The 13,943-nt window shown below is 38.7% G+C and overlaps 2 protein-coding genes across 6 annotated transcripts in view; both read right to left on the reverse strand.

Moving 5' to 3' along the window:
* Positions 1-1,370, reverse strand: part of MCCC2 (methylcrotonyl-CoA carboxylase subunit 2) — a 78,802-nt gene extending 77,432 nt beyond the window's left edge. Inside the window, exon 1 of the mRNA XM_004016902.6 lies at positions 1,084-1,370. Within this exon, the coding sequence (XP_004016951.1) occupies positions 1,084-1,212 (129 nt within the window). The 5' untranslated portion in view covers positions 1,213-1,370. The remainder of the gene's footprint in view (positions 1-1,083) is intronic.
* A 6,156-nt stretch (positions 1,371-7,526) lies between these two features.
* BDP1 (B double prime 1, subunit of RNA polymerase III transcription initiation factor IIIB) overlaps positions 7,527-13,943 on the reverse strand; it is an 82,470-nt gene continuing 76,053 nt past the window's right edge. For all 5 annotated transcript variants that reach the window (XM_027980020.2, XM_060400237.1, XM_012096785.3 and 2 more), the window contains one exon: positions 7,527-10,267. In XM_027980020.2, the coding sequence (XP_027835821.2) occupies positions 10,136-10,267 (132 nt within the window). In that variant the 3' untranslated portion in view covers positions 7,527-10,135. The remainder of the gene's footprint in view (positions 10,268-13,943) is intronic.

Consider the following 13,943-nt stretch of genomic DNA (forward strand, 5'->3'; position numbering starts at 1 on the left):
GGAAATTCCCTGGTAGTCCGGTAGTTAGGATTCCAGGCTTTCACTGCCCTGCCAAGGGCATGGATTCAATCCCTGGTTAAGGAGCTAGGATCCCACAAACCATGAGACACCGCCGAAAACCAGAAAAATAAAAACATGATAAAATAATCCCAGCCTGCTTTTCCAGACAAGTGTGGCCGTGTGACTGAAGTCTAACCAATGAGTTAGAAGCCACAACAACTGAAGCCACGGGCCCAGAGCCTGTGCTCCGCAAAAAGAGAAGCCACGGCAAGAAGCCCACACACTCCAACTAAAGGAAGCAACAATGCCACCAAAAAATAAACAATCTTTAAAAAAATAAATTAAATAAAATGTATCTCCTGAAAGTTATCTGCACAACTTAAACGTTATCTGTATAGGCTTAGAAACCATGGGATAGACTGAAAATTTCCAGCTGATATTTCATAAACCGGGAGTTAGTTGATTGTGTGACCTGTGGCACCTCCAAATTCCAAGAAAAGCTACTTAAATACAAGTATTTTCCATTAACATACCCAACTATCTCAAATCTAGTTTCCACAGACCAGGGTTATTTGTGTTCGGCCAGTGGTTCCCAAAGCTAGCTGCCTCCAAGGCCTTTGCCCCTCCTCACCCCCAACCTAATTAACCATGCAAACACCAGGACCCCGCCCTGGAAGACCAAAACGGCCCAGGGTGAGGCTTCAGTTCAGTTCAGTTCAGTCGCTCAGTCGTGTCCGACTCTGCGACCCCATGAATCACAGCACACCAGGCCTCCCTGTCCATCACCAACCTTAAGGCGGCTGTAACTGGAACAAGCTCCCGGGGAACCACTGGCTTTGAGAACCACTGATTTTAAAGATACAAAGGACCGTGCCAGGGTTAAAAGTGAACTAAAATGTATCTGATTTGTTTTCTTTTTCAAACTTCGTAACCTCCTAGGGCGTCCCAGAATCACGACTGCGGATCCAGAGAAAGCAGGACCTACAGTTAAAAGTAGCCTACCCTCTATGCTTCCCAGTCCGGCCAACACCTTGTCCCGTCCGTGAAGAGGAATCACTGACCCGGGCCGCTCACCCACCCTACCTGGTAGATGGCAGAGCTCGAGTCCGGTGGGGTGCCCAGGGTAGCCACGGCGTCCCCATGATAGGAACGCAGCGCTGGGGCAGCGGCGCGGGCGCACGGCCGCAGGGCTAATCTCAGAGCGGCCCACATGGCAGCAGGCACAGAGGCAGGAAGCTGCGTGAGAGAGCGGCCTGCGCCGATTAGGAGCCAAAGCTTTCCCCGCCAACTCCCCGGCTTCGGGATACACCTCGGCCCAGATTCTCGCTGTCCCAACTCGCCTGAAACCTCCGGGATTCTCCGGTCAGCCTAAGCACGTGTCGGCGAACGCGGCCCCTAATTGGTCGATGTTGAGCACCACGCCCCCCCGAACTCAGCCAATGAGGGACAGAGATGCAGCCTCGCGAGGCCTGTCCCCTCCCGAGCCCTGGAGCATTGCGAATCCCAGGACGGAGCTGCGGAGCTGCGGCTGAATTTCTTTGCTTGTCTGGGTGCTTCTTCTACGTGCTGTTTCCTTCTTCCCCTACTGCTAGAAAAGGTGTTCCGGGACTTGAAAAAGCTTATTCTTATATGAGAGCTGGAAACCGAACAGGCTTATAAAACTGTCCTAAGAAATTAAACTCTTTAAAGGAGATAACCATCCATTCAACAACTATTTCTTCAATGTCCCCTATCAGGTGCTCTTTTGGAGCTGGGGATACACTGGAGAACAGGCCAAACGTACTCTTTTATAAAGCGGAGAGAACATAAACAGTAAATTAAAAATTCTAGTAGTGATAAAGTACATCTTAGATGTACAATTATAATGTACTTCTAAAACCTAGCCTATAACAAGTCAGTTCGGTTCAGTCGCTCAGTGTGTCCGACTCTTTGCGACCCCATGAACAGAAGCACGCCAAGCTTCCCTGTCCATCACCAATTACCAGAGCTTGTTCAAATTCATGTTCAGCGAGTCGGTGATGCCATCCAACCATCTCATCCTCTGTCGTCCCCTTCTCCTCCTGCCTTCAATCTTTCCCAGCATCAGGGTCTTTTCCAATGAGTCAATTCTTCGCATCAGGTGGCCAAAGTATTGGAGCTTCAGCTTCAGCATCAGTCTTTCTAATGAATATTCAGGACTGATTTCCTTCCAGTCCAAGGGACTCTCAAGAGTCTTCTCCAACACCACAGTTCAAAAGCATCAATTCTTCAGCATTCAGCTTTCTTTAAGGGCCAACTTTCACATCCACACACGACTACTGGAAAAACCATAGCTTTGACTGGACGGACCTTTGTTGGCAAAGTAAGGCAAAGTTGCCTATAACAGATCTGAGTGAAAAAGTGAAAAAGCTAGCGTAAAACTCAATGATAGGAACTACATGGGATCTCATTGTTAAAAATGGCTCACAAACAAAATATAAAGTCACAGTGACCCATGAAACTGACTGCATTGCTCAAGTGACATCCTGTTTTAGCCGTTGGCACTCTTTGCCAAGACTAAGTGGCCACCCTACCACTGAACACCTTCGGCTTTCTCAAGACCACCGACCACCAAACTCCATCTGCAGACTAAAGATAAACTAACCCCCTGCTGAGGGGACCCAGTTTCCCACCTGGAAGGTGTAAGAGGGACCCACCAGAAGGGAAGGGGCTGGTTCTTCTCAAGGGCCAGTCATTCTCTTGTTTCCCTTTAATAAACTTCCTTTTCGTTGGCTGGCTGGCCAGCTCATTTTCTTTTTCTCGGCACTCACCTTACATTCAACATTCAAAAAAACTAAGATCATGGCATCCAGTCCCATCACTTCATGGCAAATAAATGGAGAAAAAATGGAAACAGTGACAGATTTTATTTTCTTGGGCTCTAAAATCACTGTGGATGGTGACTGAAGCCATGAAACTAAAAGATGCTTGCTCCTTGGAAGAAAAGGTATGGCAAAACTAGACAGCATATTAAAAAGCAGAGCCATCACTTTACCGACAAAGGTCCATCTAGTCAAAACTGGTTTTTCCAATAGTCATGTACAGATGTTAAAGTTGGACCATAAAGAAGGCTGAGCACCAAAGAACTTTCAAACTGCGGTGTTGGAGAACACTCTTGAGAGTCCCTTGGATAGCAAGGAGATCAAACCAGTTAATCCTAAAGGAAATCAAACCTGAGTATTCACTGGAAGGACTGGTACTGAAGTTCCAATACTTTGGCCACCTGAAGTGAAGAGCTGACTCACTAGAAAAGACCTGATGCTGTGAAAGAAAGATTGAGGGCAGGAGGAGAAGGGGAAGACAGAGGATGAGATGGTTGGATGGCATCACCGACTCAATGGACATGAGTTTGAGCGAACTCCAGGAAACAGAGGACAGGGAAGCCTGGTGTGCTGCAGTCCATTGGGTCGCAAAGAGTCAGACACAGCTGAGCGGCTGAGAAAAAAATAACAACAATCTGAGCTTCCTCACAATTTCTTACACACTGGACAATGAGAAAAAAAATTATCTTACTTAGTTCACTTAGTCTTAGATTTATTTTGTGATAATTTTTGTATACAATGTTAGCTTCATTCTTTGGTATGTGGATATCCAGTTTTCCCAACATCTTTTGTTGTAAAGACTGTCCATTCTCCATTAAATAGTCTTGTCACGCTTGTCAAAAATTATTTCATATGCTATGCAGTGGTTTATCTCTGACTTTGTATTATATTCTAGGTCCTGTATGTCTGTCTTTTATGTTAAAATCACAATTTTTTTTTTTTTACTGTAGCTTTGTAGTAAGTTTTGAAATCATTAAATTTAAGTCTTCTAGCTTTATTTTTGTTCAAGATTTTTTTGACTATCTGAGATCCCTTAGATTCCATATTAACTTTAGAGGTATATTTTTCTATTTCTGTCAAAAAAAAAAAATCTCAGAATTTTGATAGGGACTGCACTGAATCTATTGATCACACTGGGTAGCATTGACATCTTAACAGTATTAAAGTCTGCCAATCTATGAAAATGGGCTGTTTCCATTTACGTCTTCTTTAATCTCTTTCAGCACTGTTTTTTAGTTTTCATTGTGCAAGTCTTTCACCTCCTTGGTTAATTTCTATTCGATTATTTCTGAGGCTACTGTAAACAGTTGCTTTTGTAATTTCCTTTTCAGTTTGTACGTGATTAGCACATAGAAATGCAACTGATTTTTAAAGAATATCTGGCTGCATCGTGTCTTAGTTGTGGCACGTGGGACCTTCCCTGTGGCACGCGGGGTCTTTTGTCCCAGTGCGCAGGGCTCCTGGGCTCTTCCTTGTGGTGCATGAGCTTCTCTAGTTGTGGCGCACAGGCTCCAGAGCAGTTGCAAGCATGGGCTTAGCTGCCGCCACAGCATGTGGGGTCTTAGTTCCCTGACCAGGAATTAAATTCACACCCCCTGCAGTGGAAGCACAGAGTCCTAACCACTGGACTGACAGGGAACTCCCTACTGAGAAATTACTAAAAGGATGGGAAAACCATGTTTTAAAGAAATAAGATACTGGTACCCTTTAAGTTTATTACATAAATGAGAAGTTAGTAAATGTTTCCCAGCAGCATTTAATTTTATTACTTAAAATTTTACTTTATTCTGTTTATCTTACTGTGAGTTTCATTTATTTATTTGACACCACCACGTCCTAGTTGCAGCACACAGGATCTTCTATCTTCGTTAGGGCATATAGGATTTTTGGTTGCAGCGGTCAGGATTTTTGGTTGTGCTATGTGGGATCTAGCTCCCTGACCAGGGATGGAACCCAAGCCCCCTACAGTGGGAGCTAGGAGTCTCAGCCACTAGACCACCAGGGAAGTCCCAATAACTGAGTTTCTAAGTCTGTTTTCTAAAAACAAATGGCATTCATATATATATATATATATATTTAAAAGGCTTGCTTTAATAGCTCCAAAGGCTAAGTATGACTGTGAATGGACATATAGAAAATACATTTCCTAACATCTTTTTTTTTGGCCTTGCCACATGGCCTCAGCAGTGAACTTTCACAGTCACAACCACTGGACTGCCAGGGAATCCCCATTTGCTAAAATCTTAATTGCAATACAAAAACCAACTGTTTCTCTAAGTTCCAGCAATAAACATACAAATAAAAATAGGCATTTAAAAATGCCATTTATGAACACGTCAAAGAACATCAAGTACTTAGAAAAATAAATCTAGGTTTTTACACATGAGAAATAAAAACGTGTCTAACAAAAGATTTATACAGGAATATTTATAGTAGCTTTATTCAAGAGGTAAAATTCAGAAACAATCAGTAGGAAAATGGATAGACAATTATGGTATATTCATATGTGGTACAGGCATAAAATGGAATATAACTCAGCAATAGGGAGCTACTAACACACTACAAAATGAATGAGTCCCAAAAACATGTTGAGCAAAAGTAATCAGATGCAAAGGAGTACATAATATAAAGTTCAAGATCAGGAGAAAGTAATCTGGGTGGGTGGCAGTGGGGAAAGGGCTTAAAGGAACTTCCTGGGAGGATGTTTTGTGGGGTGGTTACACAGGTGTATACATTGTCAGTATTCAAACTGAATACTTAAGATCTATGTACTTAATTAAATGCAAATTATGCCCTAAAAATGTTCATTGGAAAAAACTGTTGATTCAAAATTATGAACTAAGTCAAAGGAGGACTCGGATTTTGACTTAATTGTGCACAATCTGTTAGTCTGAAGCATTGACTTTTGTCCTTCTTTCTATGCGTTTTGTGGCCAACAAAGTCACTTCTAAAAAGGAATAGACACTCGTCTCCAATAGAAGTAAAAATTGAGAATATCTCCCCCCAACACACACAAAGGGGAAGCAAAAATATGAGGAGAGATAAGGGGTGAGGAGGGATGAATAGAAAATAGAGATAACTTACGGAACCACTAAAGGAGATTTTAAAATCTGATTTATAGGAATTTCAGATAGCAGAACAGTGAAAATGGAAGAGAGAAATTATCAAAGTAATAATGCAAGAACATTTGCCAGAAGGGAAGGAAATGGGTTTCCATATTTAAAAGGCCCATGGCATGAATGTGGGGGCAGTTGGCACATTATTGTGGGCAATGCTGGTGGTGCAGTTGCTAAGCTGTATCTGACTCTTTTAGGACCCCAGGGACTAGCCCACTAGGCTCCTGGGGAGCATAGGATTCTCTAGGCAAGAATACTGGAATGGGTAGCCATTTCCTTCTCTACGGGATCTTCCTGACCCAGGCACTGAACCTGAGTCTCCTGCTTGGAAGGCAGATTCTGTACCACTGAGCCACAGGGAAGCCCACCATGCAGAGAGCCAGGGTCAGAAAACATGTAAACAGCGGCCCACATTCAAAGGATAGGGAATCAGAATAGCAGCAGACTTTTTTAAACACTGAAGACCAGAATGTAATCAGAGGATGATTCTGAAATGAAGCAGCAATTATTTTCATATTATTCAAGAATTCCACATAGAGCCCAACTAAGTGAGAGAATAGAAAAAAGAAACTCTCAGATATGTAAAGTCTCAAGTTACAGAATCATCCACATATCCTTCCGCAGTAAATAGGGGAAGATATACTCTCCAAACCAAGAAAAACGATGACATGGGCTCCAGAAACAGGGAGTCCAAACCAGAAAAGAAGGTAGGGGACTCACAAGAGAAGTCCCAGCAGGGCAACTGTGCTGCACATGGACACCTGTGAAGACTCAGTCGGGATGAAAGCAGGAAGGAAGATTTTCATAAGTTTTCCAGGAGCGGGGTGGTAGGGGGGTGGGGAGGAGGGGGAAGAAGAAGGAAATAATTTATCTGACAACTTGACCATGTCAAAAAGTATAAATTTATATATAAACAGACTTGCTGGAGGGTATGAAAGGTCAAGCTACAGGTTCAAAAACAAACCCAAAGCAAATGAAAAAGTGAAATAATTCTTAATTCCAAGAAAAACAAAGAGCTGTACCAGAAAGGAAATGTCACCTTAGTTCATTAGGTGGTAGAGCAGTGAATAACTACCATTAATTCCATACAAATACTGAATATGAAAACCCAAATTGTGCTTAACATATTGGGAGAAAGCAGGAAAAGAGTGGGGAGGAGTTTTAAGAAAATAAAAAATCCTTTTATACCAGACAAAAAGTATAAAAGTCTGGTCAGACAATGTCAGAAGTCTAGGTTTATATCTATAACTGAAGTCTCCCATTTGCCTTTCTCTCCAGAAAAAAAAAAAAGAGTAAAAGAAATTGAGTTCTTTTATCTAAAATTTCATTGCATGTGGAGCAAATAAACAAAAAAGTAAGTAACTTTTCATATGACCCAAATGTGGGGAAAGTCTATTCTTTACTCTTGCAAAATCAAAATAATATACTTCATAGCATAAATGAAAGAAAAAATTAATTCTCCCAATGATACTATATCATTGTGGAAGTATAAACTGTACTTCTAAGACTATTTTTCATTCACTAACACATTAATATCTTTATTGTCATTTGAAGAAAAGGACACAACAAATAATATAAAATAATTTTTATTTACATAATTTATATCTACAGAATATAACTGCTTTCTTTAGAACAAGAAAATTTACAATGACAGATATTGCTTTTTGTCAAAGACTTCTTCAAGCAAGACAGTATACATGGTGACCTATATTTCAAAAAACATGGTGGTAAGCAGTGGATATTCATATTTTTATCTGTGCCTCAATCATTTTACCAACAATTAGGCTTTTAAGTCATCATGTTGATCACTTGCTAAGATATAAGTGCTCAGGAGGAAAAGTCAAGAAAAAACTAAAGACCTTTAATCATATCTCTTTGAAAATTTAGAAAATACAAATTCTTCACATGATCTTTATAAGAGTCAGATTAAACACAGGTGTGAACAAGTCCTTCCCCCTTGTAAGGTAAATACACTGATTTTCTTTTTCTAAGAGTAGTTTTAAGAATACAACAGCAGGAAAATTTAGCTGACTTGATTCTCTAATGCAATGAATGCCCAAACATAAAATTATCCTTTCTACAGTAAGAAGCTACATCTTCTACAAATTGACTCATTGTAGATGAACAAGAGACAGATGTTAACAAATTTAAAGTGATATTAAACAAGGGATAAAATCATAGTTTAGCTATGACAACCTAACACCTAAACTAACATGAACTAAAGAAACCTTTTCAGAATATGAGACTTTTAAAATTCATAAAAATGGCATTTAAAATAGCAATGTGATTTACGACCATGATTCTTATATTAATCACATGAAATAAATAAATGCGTATCTGTAGAGAATTTCCTTCAAATCCTCCTTTATGACAAAAAAGTTTAAACTGTAAATTTCATTATAAGGCAATGAATAAGAAATGTTCTAATATCAACTGTTTTAATAAATTAGGATTACTGTTATACTTGCCAAGCCAAATCCAGTTTTACTAGTTAACCTGAAAACTGGTCACCATTTTTTCCATTTACAAACATAATTAGACATTAAAATATCTTCCCAACTGAAATACTGATTTCATAATGCAGTCAACAGTTTCATTGTTAGGCACAACTCATAATTCCAGGGACAAATATCTCATAGGTAATGACATCAGCACCTTAAGGTAAGAAAACTACTGTCTAATACAGGGGTCAATCCATCTATGGCCATCATATAAGTATTGTCTGTGGCTATTTTCATACTGAAATGGCAGAGTTGAGTAGTTACCACAGAAGGCATCTGGCCCACGAATTTGAAAATATTTTTGCAGAAAATGTTTCTGATTCCTGATCCAAGGTATTATCAACTCAGAGGGCTTTTCATATAAAAGAATAATTCTGTTTTTTCAGAAGTTTAATTTGAACCCTAAAGATTTGCTTGGGTGGATAAAGGAATTATCTACGTAAATCACAAAATCTCAAAATTTAAACCCAACCCATAAATTCATATTGATGATAATCACTGACTTAATACAGGCTTATTGTTATCTTATTTTCTGTTTTTAACATGTCAATTATGTTCTGTCCGTAAAGACCTACATACTTAGGTCCTTAAGGAGAATTTAATGGGGGAAAGAAGACAAGAAATTGTCTTTTAAAAAAGGAATGTGTGTATGTGAGCATATGTTTATGTAATGGAGGCTGAGTTTTGTATGGAAATTTGCCTCATAAATAAGGTTAAGGGTTTTTTTTTTTTTTTCCCATACAAATCCTGAGATTATCTAAGAAATAAGAAAAACAAAAAATTCACAGTACAAAGTCAATATACTGAATTATGAGAAAAAAATGTATTCAAACATATATACTATCCAAATACTTTAGTTATATCACTTTAAATATCTTTAAAATTAAAGAGGGAAAGGAGACAAACATAAATTTGTTAATGCCTTCTTTACCCATAATCTCAGGGGTAAAAAATTAAAACTGAATATTCTTTTAAATAAAAAATTTAAAAATAAATAAGCTTTTTGATGTTTTATCTTTATAAATAGTAAGTTTAAATACTAGCTCTTCAATTAGGACTAATGTTACATCAATATGAATTAGAAAAATACACATTTTTCAGTCAAATAGATGATAATAGAAAAGTTTTTAACAGTTACCATACTAAACTGGAGTTTCACAATTTTCTTTCATATATTTAGAGGCAAATGAAAAGGCTTTCACCATACTAAAAAACCAAAATTTAAAAAAAAACACCCAAACCCCCCAAAATCCTAAAACAAAAACAAAAAACCCTAAGCAAACATAAAAAAACCTTCACAAAAGGTTCGCTAAACGTTAAATACAATCCACTTCCAAATACATCAGCACTGTGACTTACACAGACATTATCCACAACATTCGAGGATGTTCATGTGTGTTCAATACAGAAAGAAGTCAAAATGTAAACAAGACCTGTTATTTCTGTCTGAGAAAGCAGTCTTAACTGGTTGATATTTCCAAAATGCTGAGCCAATCAGAGTGAAAAGGACCCCAGCAATGTTCTTCACTGATTATAAAAGCTTCAAATCAAGCTGAATAAATACTGAAAATCAACCTAAAGAAAAACTGCCAGTAATGCTTCTTTCTAAATACTGCTTTGTTGATATAACTGATTCTGGAAATCTCAGACTTAAAAAAAAAATAAAAAAGGCGACTTTCTATTCTGTTTCATCCACTTCAATAAAGATATCATTAAAGAAATATTCAGAGACTGTGGTTGGCTCCTCTTCAGGTACCCGGTTTTGGCCACCTTTACATTCTCCTTTCAGTAAGGGACGATTATGAGAAACCTAAAAAGATAATAAAAATAAGTATGCAGTAGAACATTTATATTGACAGTGGTGGTCTAAACTGATACCTGTTTGAAAAGCAATATAGCAATGAGTACTCACTCACTTAGTCTCTCAGCAATGTATGATTCTTTGTGACCCCACAGACTGTAGCCCACCAGGCCCCATTGTCCATGAAATTTTCCAGGCAAGAATATGGGAGTGGGTTGCCATTTCCTACTCAGGGGATCTTCCTGACCCAGGAATAGAACCTGTGTCTCCTGCACTGGCAGGCAGATTCTTTATCACTATAAGAGCTTTAAATATGTTTATACTCACTGACCCCATAATTTAATTTCTGTGCTGTTATATTAAGGAAATAATCCTAAACATAGTAAGAGATAACCTTTGCAGCATTAGGTATAATAATAAAATTAAAATCAGCAAATATACAATACTAGACATAACTAGATTAACTGTAATGTACACATTTATTATTTCATTCAAATTTCTGTGAAAAAAATTAACAATATAGAAAATATAACACTATTAAATCTAAATGAAAACATTTTAATGACCAAAATAGGACCTATGAAACAGCACAGTACATAAGGAAATATCGCAAATCAAAGCAATTCTATCAAAAATTAGCATACTTGTAAATTTAGAAAAATTAAGAAGGCATGGTATTGGCATAGGAACAGACATGCATATCAACGAAATAGACTAGAAATATCCCTAACACATATGGATGGAAATTTAGTAGCTGATAAAAGCGATATTTCCAAAGGAAATTGAGAAAAGGTGGATAATCCAATGAATAATATTGGACAACTGTATAACTATCTCACAAAAAGGAAATCAGACTTATACTTCATTACAAGTTCTAGATGGATCAATAAACTTAAAAGTAAAAACATTTTTAAAAATCGACTATAGGGGCTTCCCTGGTGGCTCAGTGGTAGAAAATCCACCTCCCAATCAAGAGACACAGGTTCAATCCCTGGTCCAGTAAGATCCTACATGCCATGCGACAACTAAGCCTGTATGCCACAACCACTGAGCCCACGCACCACCACAACGAAAGGCCGTGCACTCTAAGCCTGCACCCTGCAAAAGAGCTCACCACAGTGAGAAGCCCGCACACCGCAACTGGAGCAGCTCCCGCTCGCCGCAACTAGACAAAACCCAGGGCAGCAACAACGGGCCAGCCCTGCCAAAAATAAAGCTGAGTTCTGAAACAATCTACTGTAAAATACCAGAGGAGAATGGTTTATGATCTCAGGGTGGGGGAAAGAGTGTGAAGGAATGGCATGAAAGCCAGAAACCATAGCAGATTGGTAAGTTCATGTACATAATAGCAAAAAATATCTGCATGGCACAAACCACCACATACAAAACCAAAAGATAAATGCCAAAGAGGGACAAAAAACTGCAACCTATATCAGAGACACATGTGTTCATTAAATCTATGAAGAAGATAAAAAATGAACATTAATAATATACTATTGTGAGGGAAAAGGCTCTCATACATTGCTGCTAAGAACTGAAACTGATGTAATTCCTATGGAGGATAATCAAGCAGTGTTTGTCAAAAGAATAATCATTCCTTTAGATCAGCAATTCTATTTCTAGGAATTTAACCTATAAATGTGAAAATGATCTATTTATACATGAGTTGTTACTATACTGTTTGAAATAGCAAACAATTAGGAGTAACTTAAATGCCTGTGTGAGACCAGTATCACTCAATGGTACACCCAAACAATGGAATATTACCGAATCATTAAAAACAACAAGGGCACTTATTCTTGAAAAACAAAAAAGGAAAATTTATGTCCACACAAAAAGTTGCATCCAGAAGCTCACAGCTTTATTTATAATAACAAACTCTGAAAACCACCTAGATGTCCTTTGGCGGGTAAATGGATAAACAAAGCTGGTACATCCGCACTACTGAAGAGACACCAATCCCAAATACATGATTCCATTTATAAAACATTCTTGGAATGACACACTTTAAAAAAAAGAAAAATACAATTATTTTACTTTTTATTTGGCTGCACCCAGTCTTAGTTATGGCACACGGGATCTTCAGTTGCAGCTTGTGAACTCTTAATTGTGCCATGTGGGATCTAGGTCCCTGACCAGGGATCGCATCAGGGCCCCCCAGCATTGGAAGCACAGAGTCTTAGCCACTGGACCACCAGGTTAGTACCCAAAAGACACATTTACTGGAAACCAGGTTGCCAGAAAATAAGGAGACAGTAGGGGTGGCAGGGAAGTGGGTGTGTCTATAAAAGGGCTAAACAAAAGATTCCTCTAGTGACAGAGCTGCTCTGTATCTTGACTGTCGTAATGGCAGTAGAGCGGTTGTGATACTGGAGGAGAGTTTCACAAGATGTCACCACTGGGGAGAACTGAGTGAAGGGTAGATGAGATCCCTCCATATGGTTGTTTATAACTCCATGATAATCTATAATTATCTCAAAATAAAAAGTTAATAATTCAATTTTTTTTAAAGAGAGCAAAGGACTTCCCTGGTGGTCCAGTGGCTGGGACTCTGTGCTCCCAATGCAGGGGCCCAGGTCTGACCCCTGGTCAGGGAATTAGTTCCTACATGCTGCAACTAAGAGTGTGCATGCTACAACTGAAGATCCCGCGTGCTGCAACAAAGATCTGGTGCAGCAAAACACATACATAAATAAAAGTAAATATTTTAAAAAAAAAGAAGAGAGAAGGAAGCCTTTTATCTACTGTTTTGTAATGTCTCCAAGTCACACTGCTACATGTGAAAAGCAAAGAAGAGGTGATACGCCATCATTTATGTAAAAAAGGAAGAAGAATGTTTATGTTTGTGTACATTAAAACGTCTCTGGAAAAGTAAACCAAAATCGGATAATACGACACACCTGCAGAAAGGAGGAACTACAAAGCTAAAGGACAGACGCGGGAAATAGTTTACTATGAACTCTCTTTTGTAGGTTATGCATTTTAAAACGTGGGGGGAAAAAAAAAGGAAAATAAATAATTAAATAAAACGTGGGATATGTTAGTCAAAAAAACAAAGTAGCAAGTTGAGGATGATATTTAGATCAAACCCTTGCCTCACACTAAAAGTACTTTAGTAACTTACACAGAAACAAGTAATAGACTGAACTAAACATTTAAAAGTTATGTGTAACAAAATTTTTAAAAGTAAATAAACTTGGAAAAAATACTTGTAGTAAAGAGCTAAAAGGTATGTGGCTTACGTACATGCATAAAGAACTCATACATAAGAAAACTACTGAGATTCCAAAAGGTATAAATCAGTAAACAAAAACAACACAGCAATTTAAAAAAAGACAGAAACAGAATCTAGTAAATATATGGGGGGAAAAAAACAACTCACTAATAACTGAAGAAATGCAAATTTTAAAGTTGAAATGACAGGAGTTCCCTGGTGGTCCAGTGGGTAAGAATCTGCCCGCCAATGCAGGGGACATGGGTTCAATCCCTGGTCTGGGAAGATCCTAAATGCCTTGGGGCAACTAAGCCTATGTGTCACAACTACGGAGCTAGCGCTCTGGAGCCCGGGCTCCACAAGAGGGGCCCACACACGGCAACCACAGAGTAGCCCCTGCCTGCCTCCAAGAGAAAGCTCTCACACTGCAGCAAGGACCCAGCAGAGCCAGAAATAAATAAATACACTATT

The sequence above is a fragment of the Ovis aries genome, chromosome 16 (assembly GCF_016772045.2).
Source record: "Ovis aries strain OAR_USU_Benz2616 breed Rambouillet chromosome 16, ARS-UI_Ramb_v3.0, whole genome shotgun sequence".
NCBI lineage: Eukaryota > Metazoa > Chordata > Mammalia > Artiodactyla > Bovidae > Ovis > Ovis aries.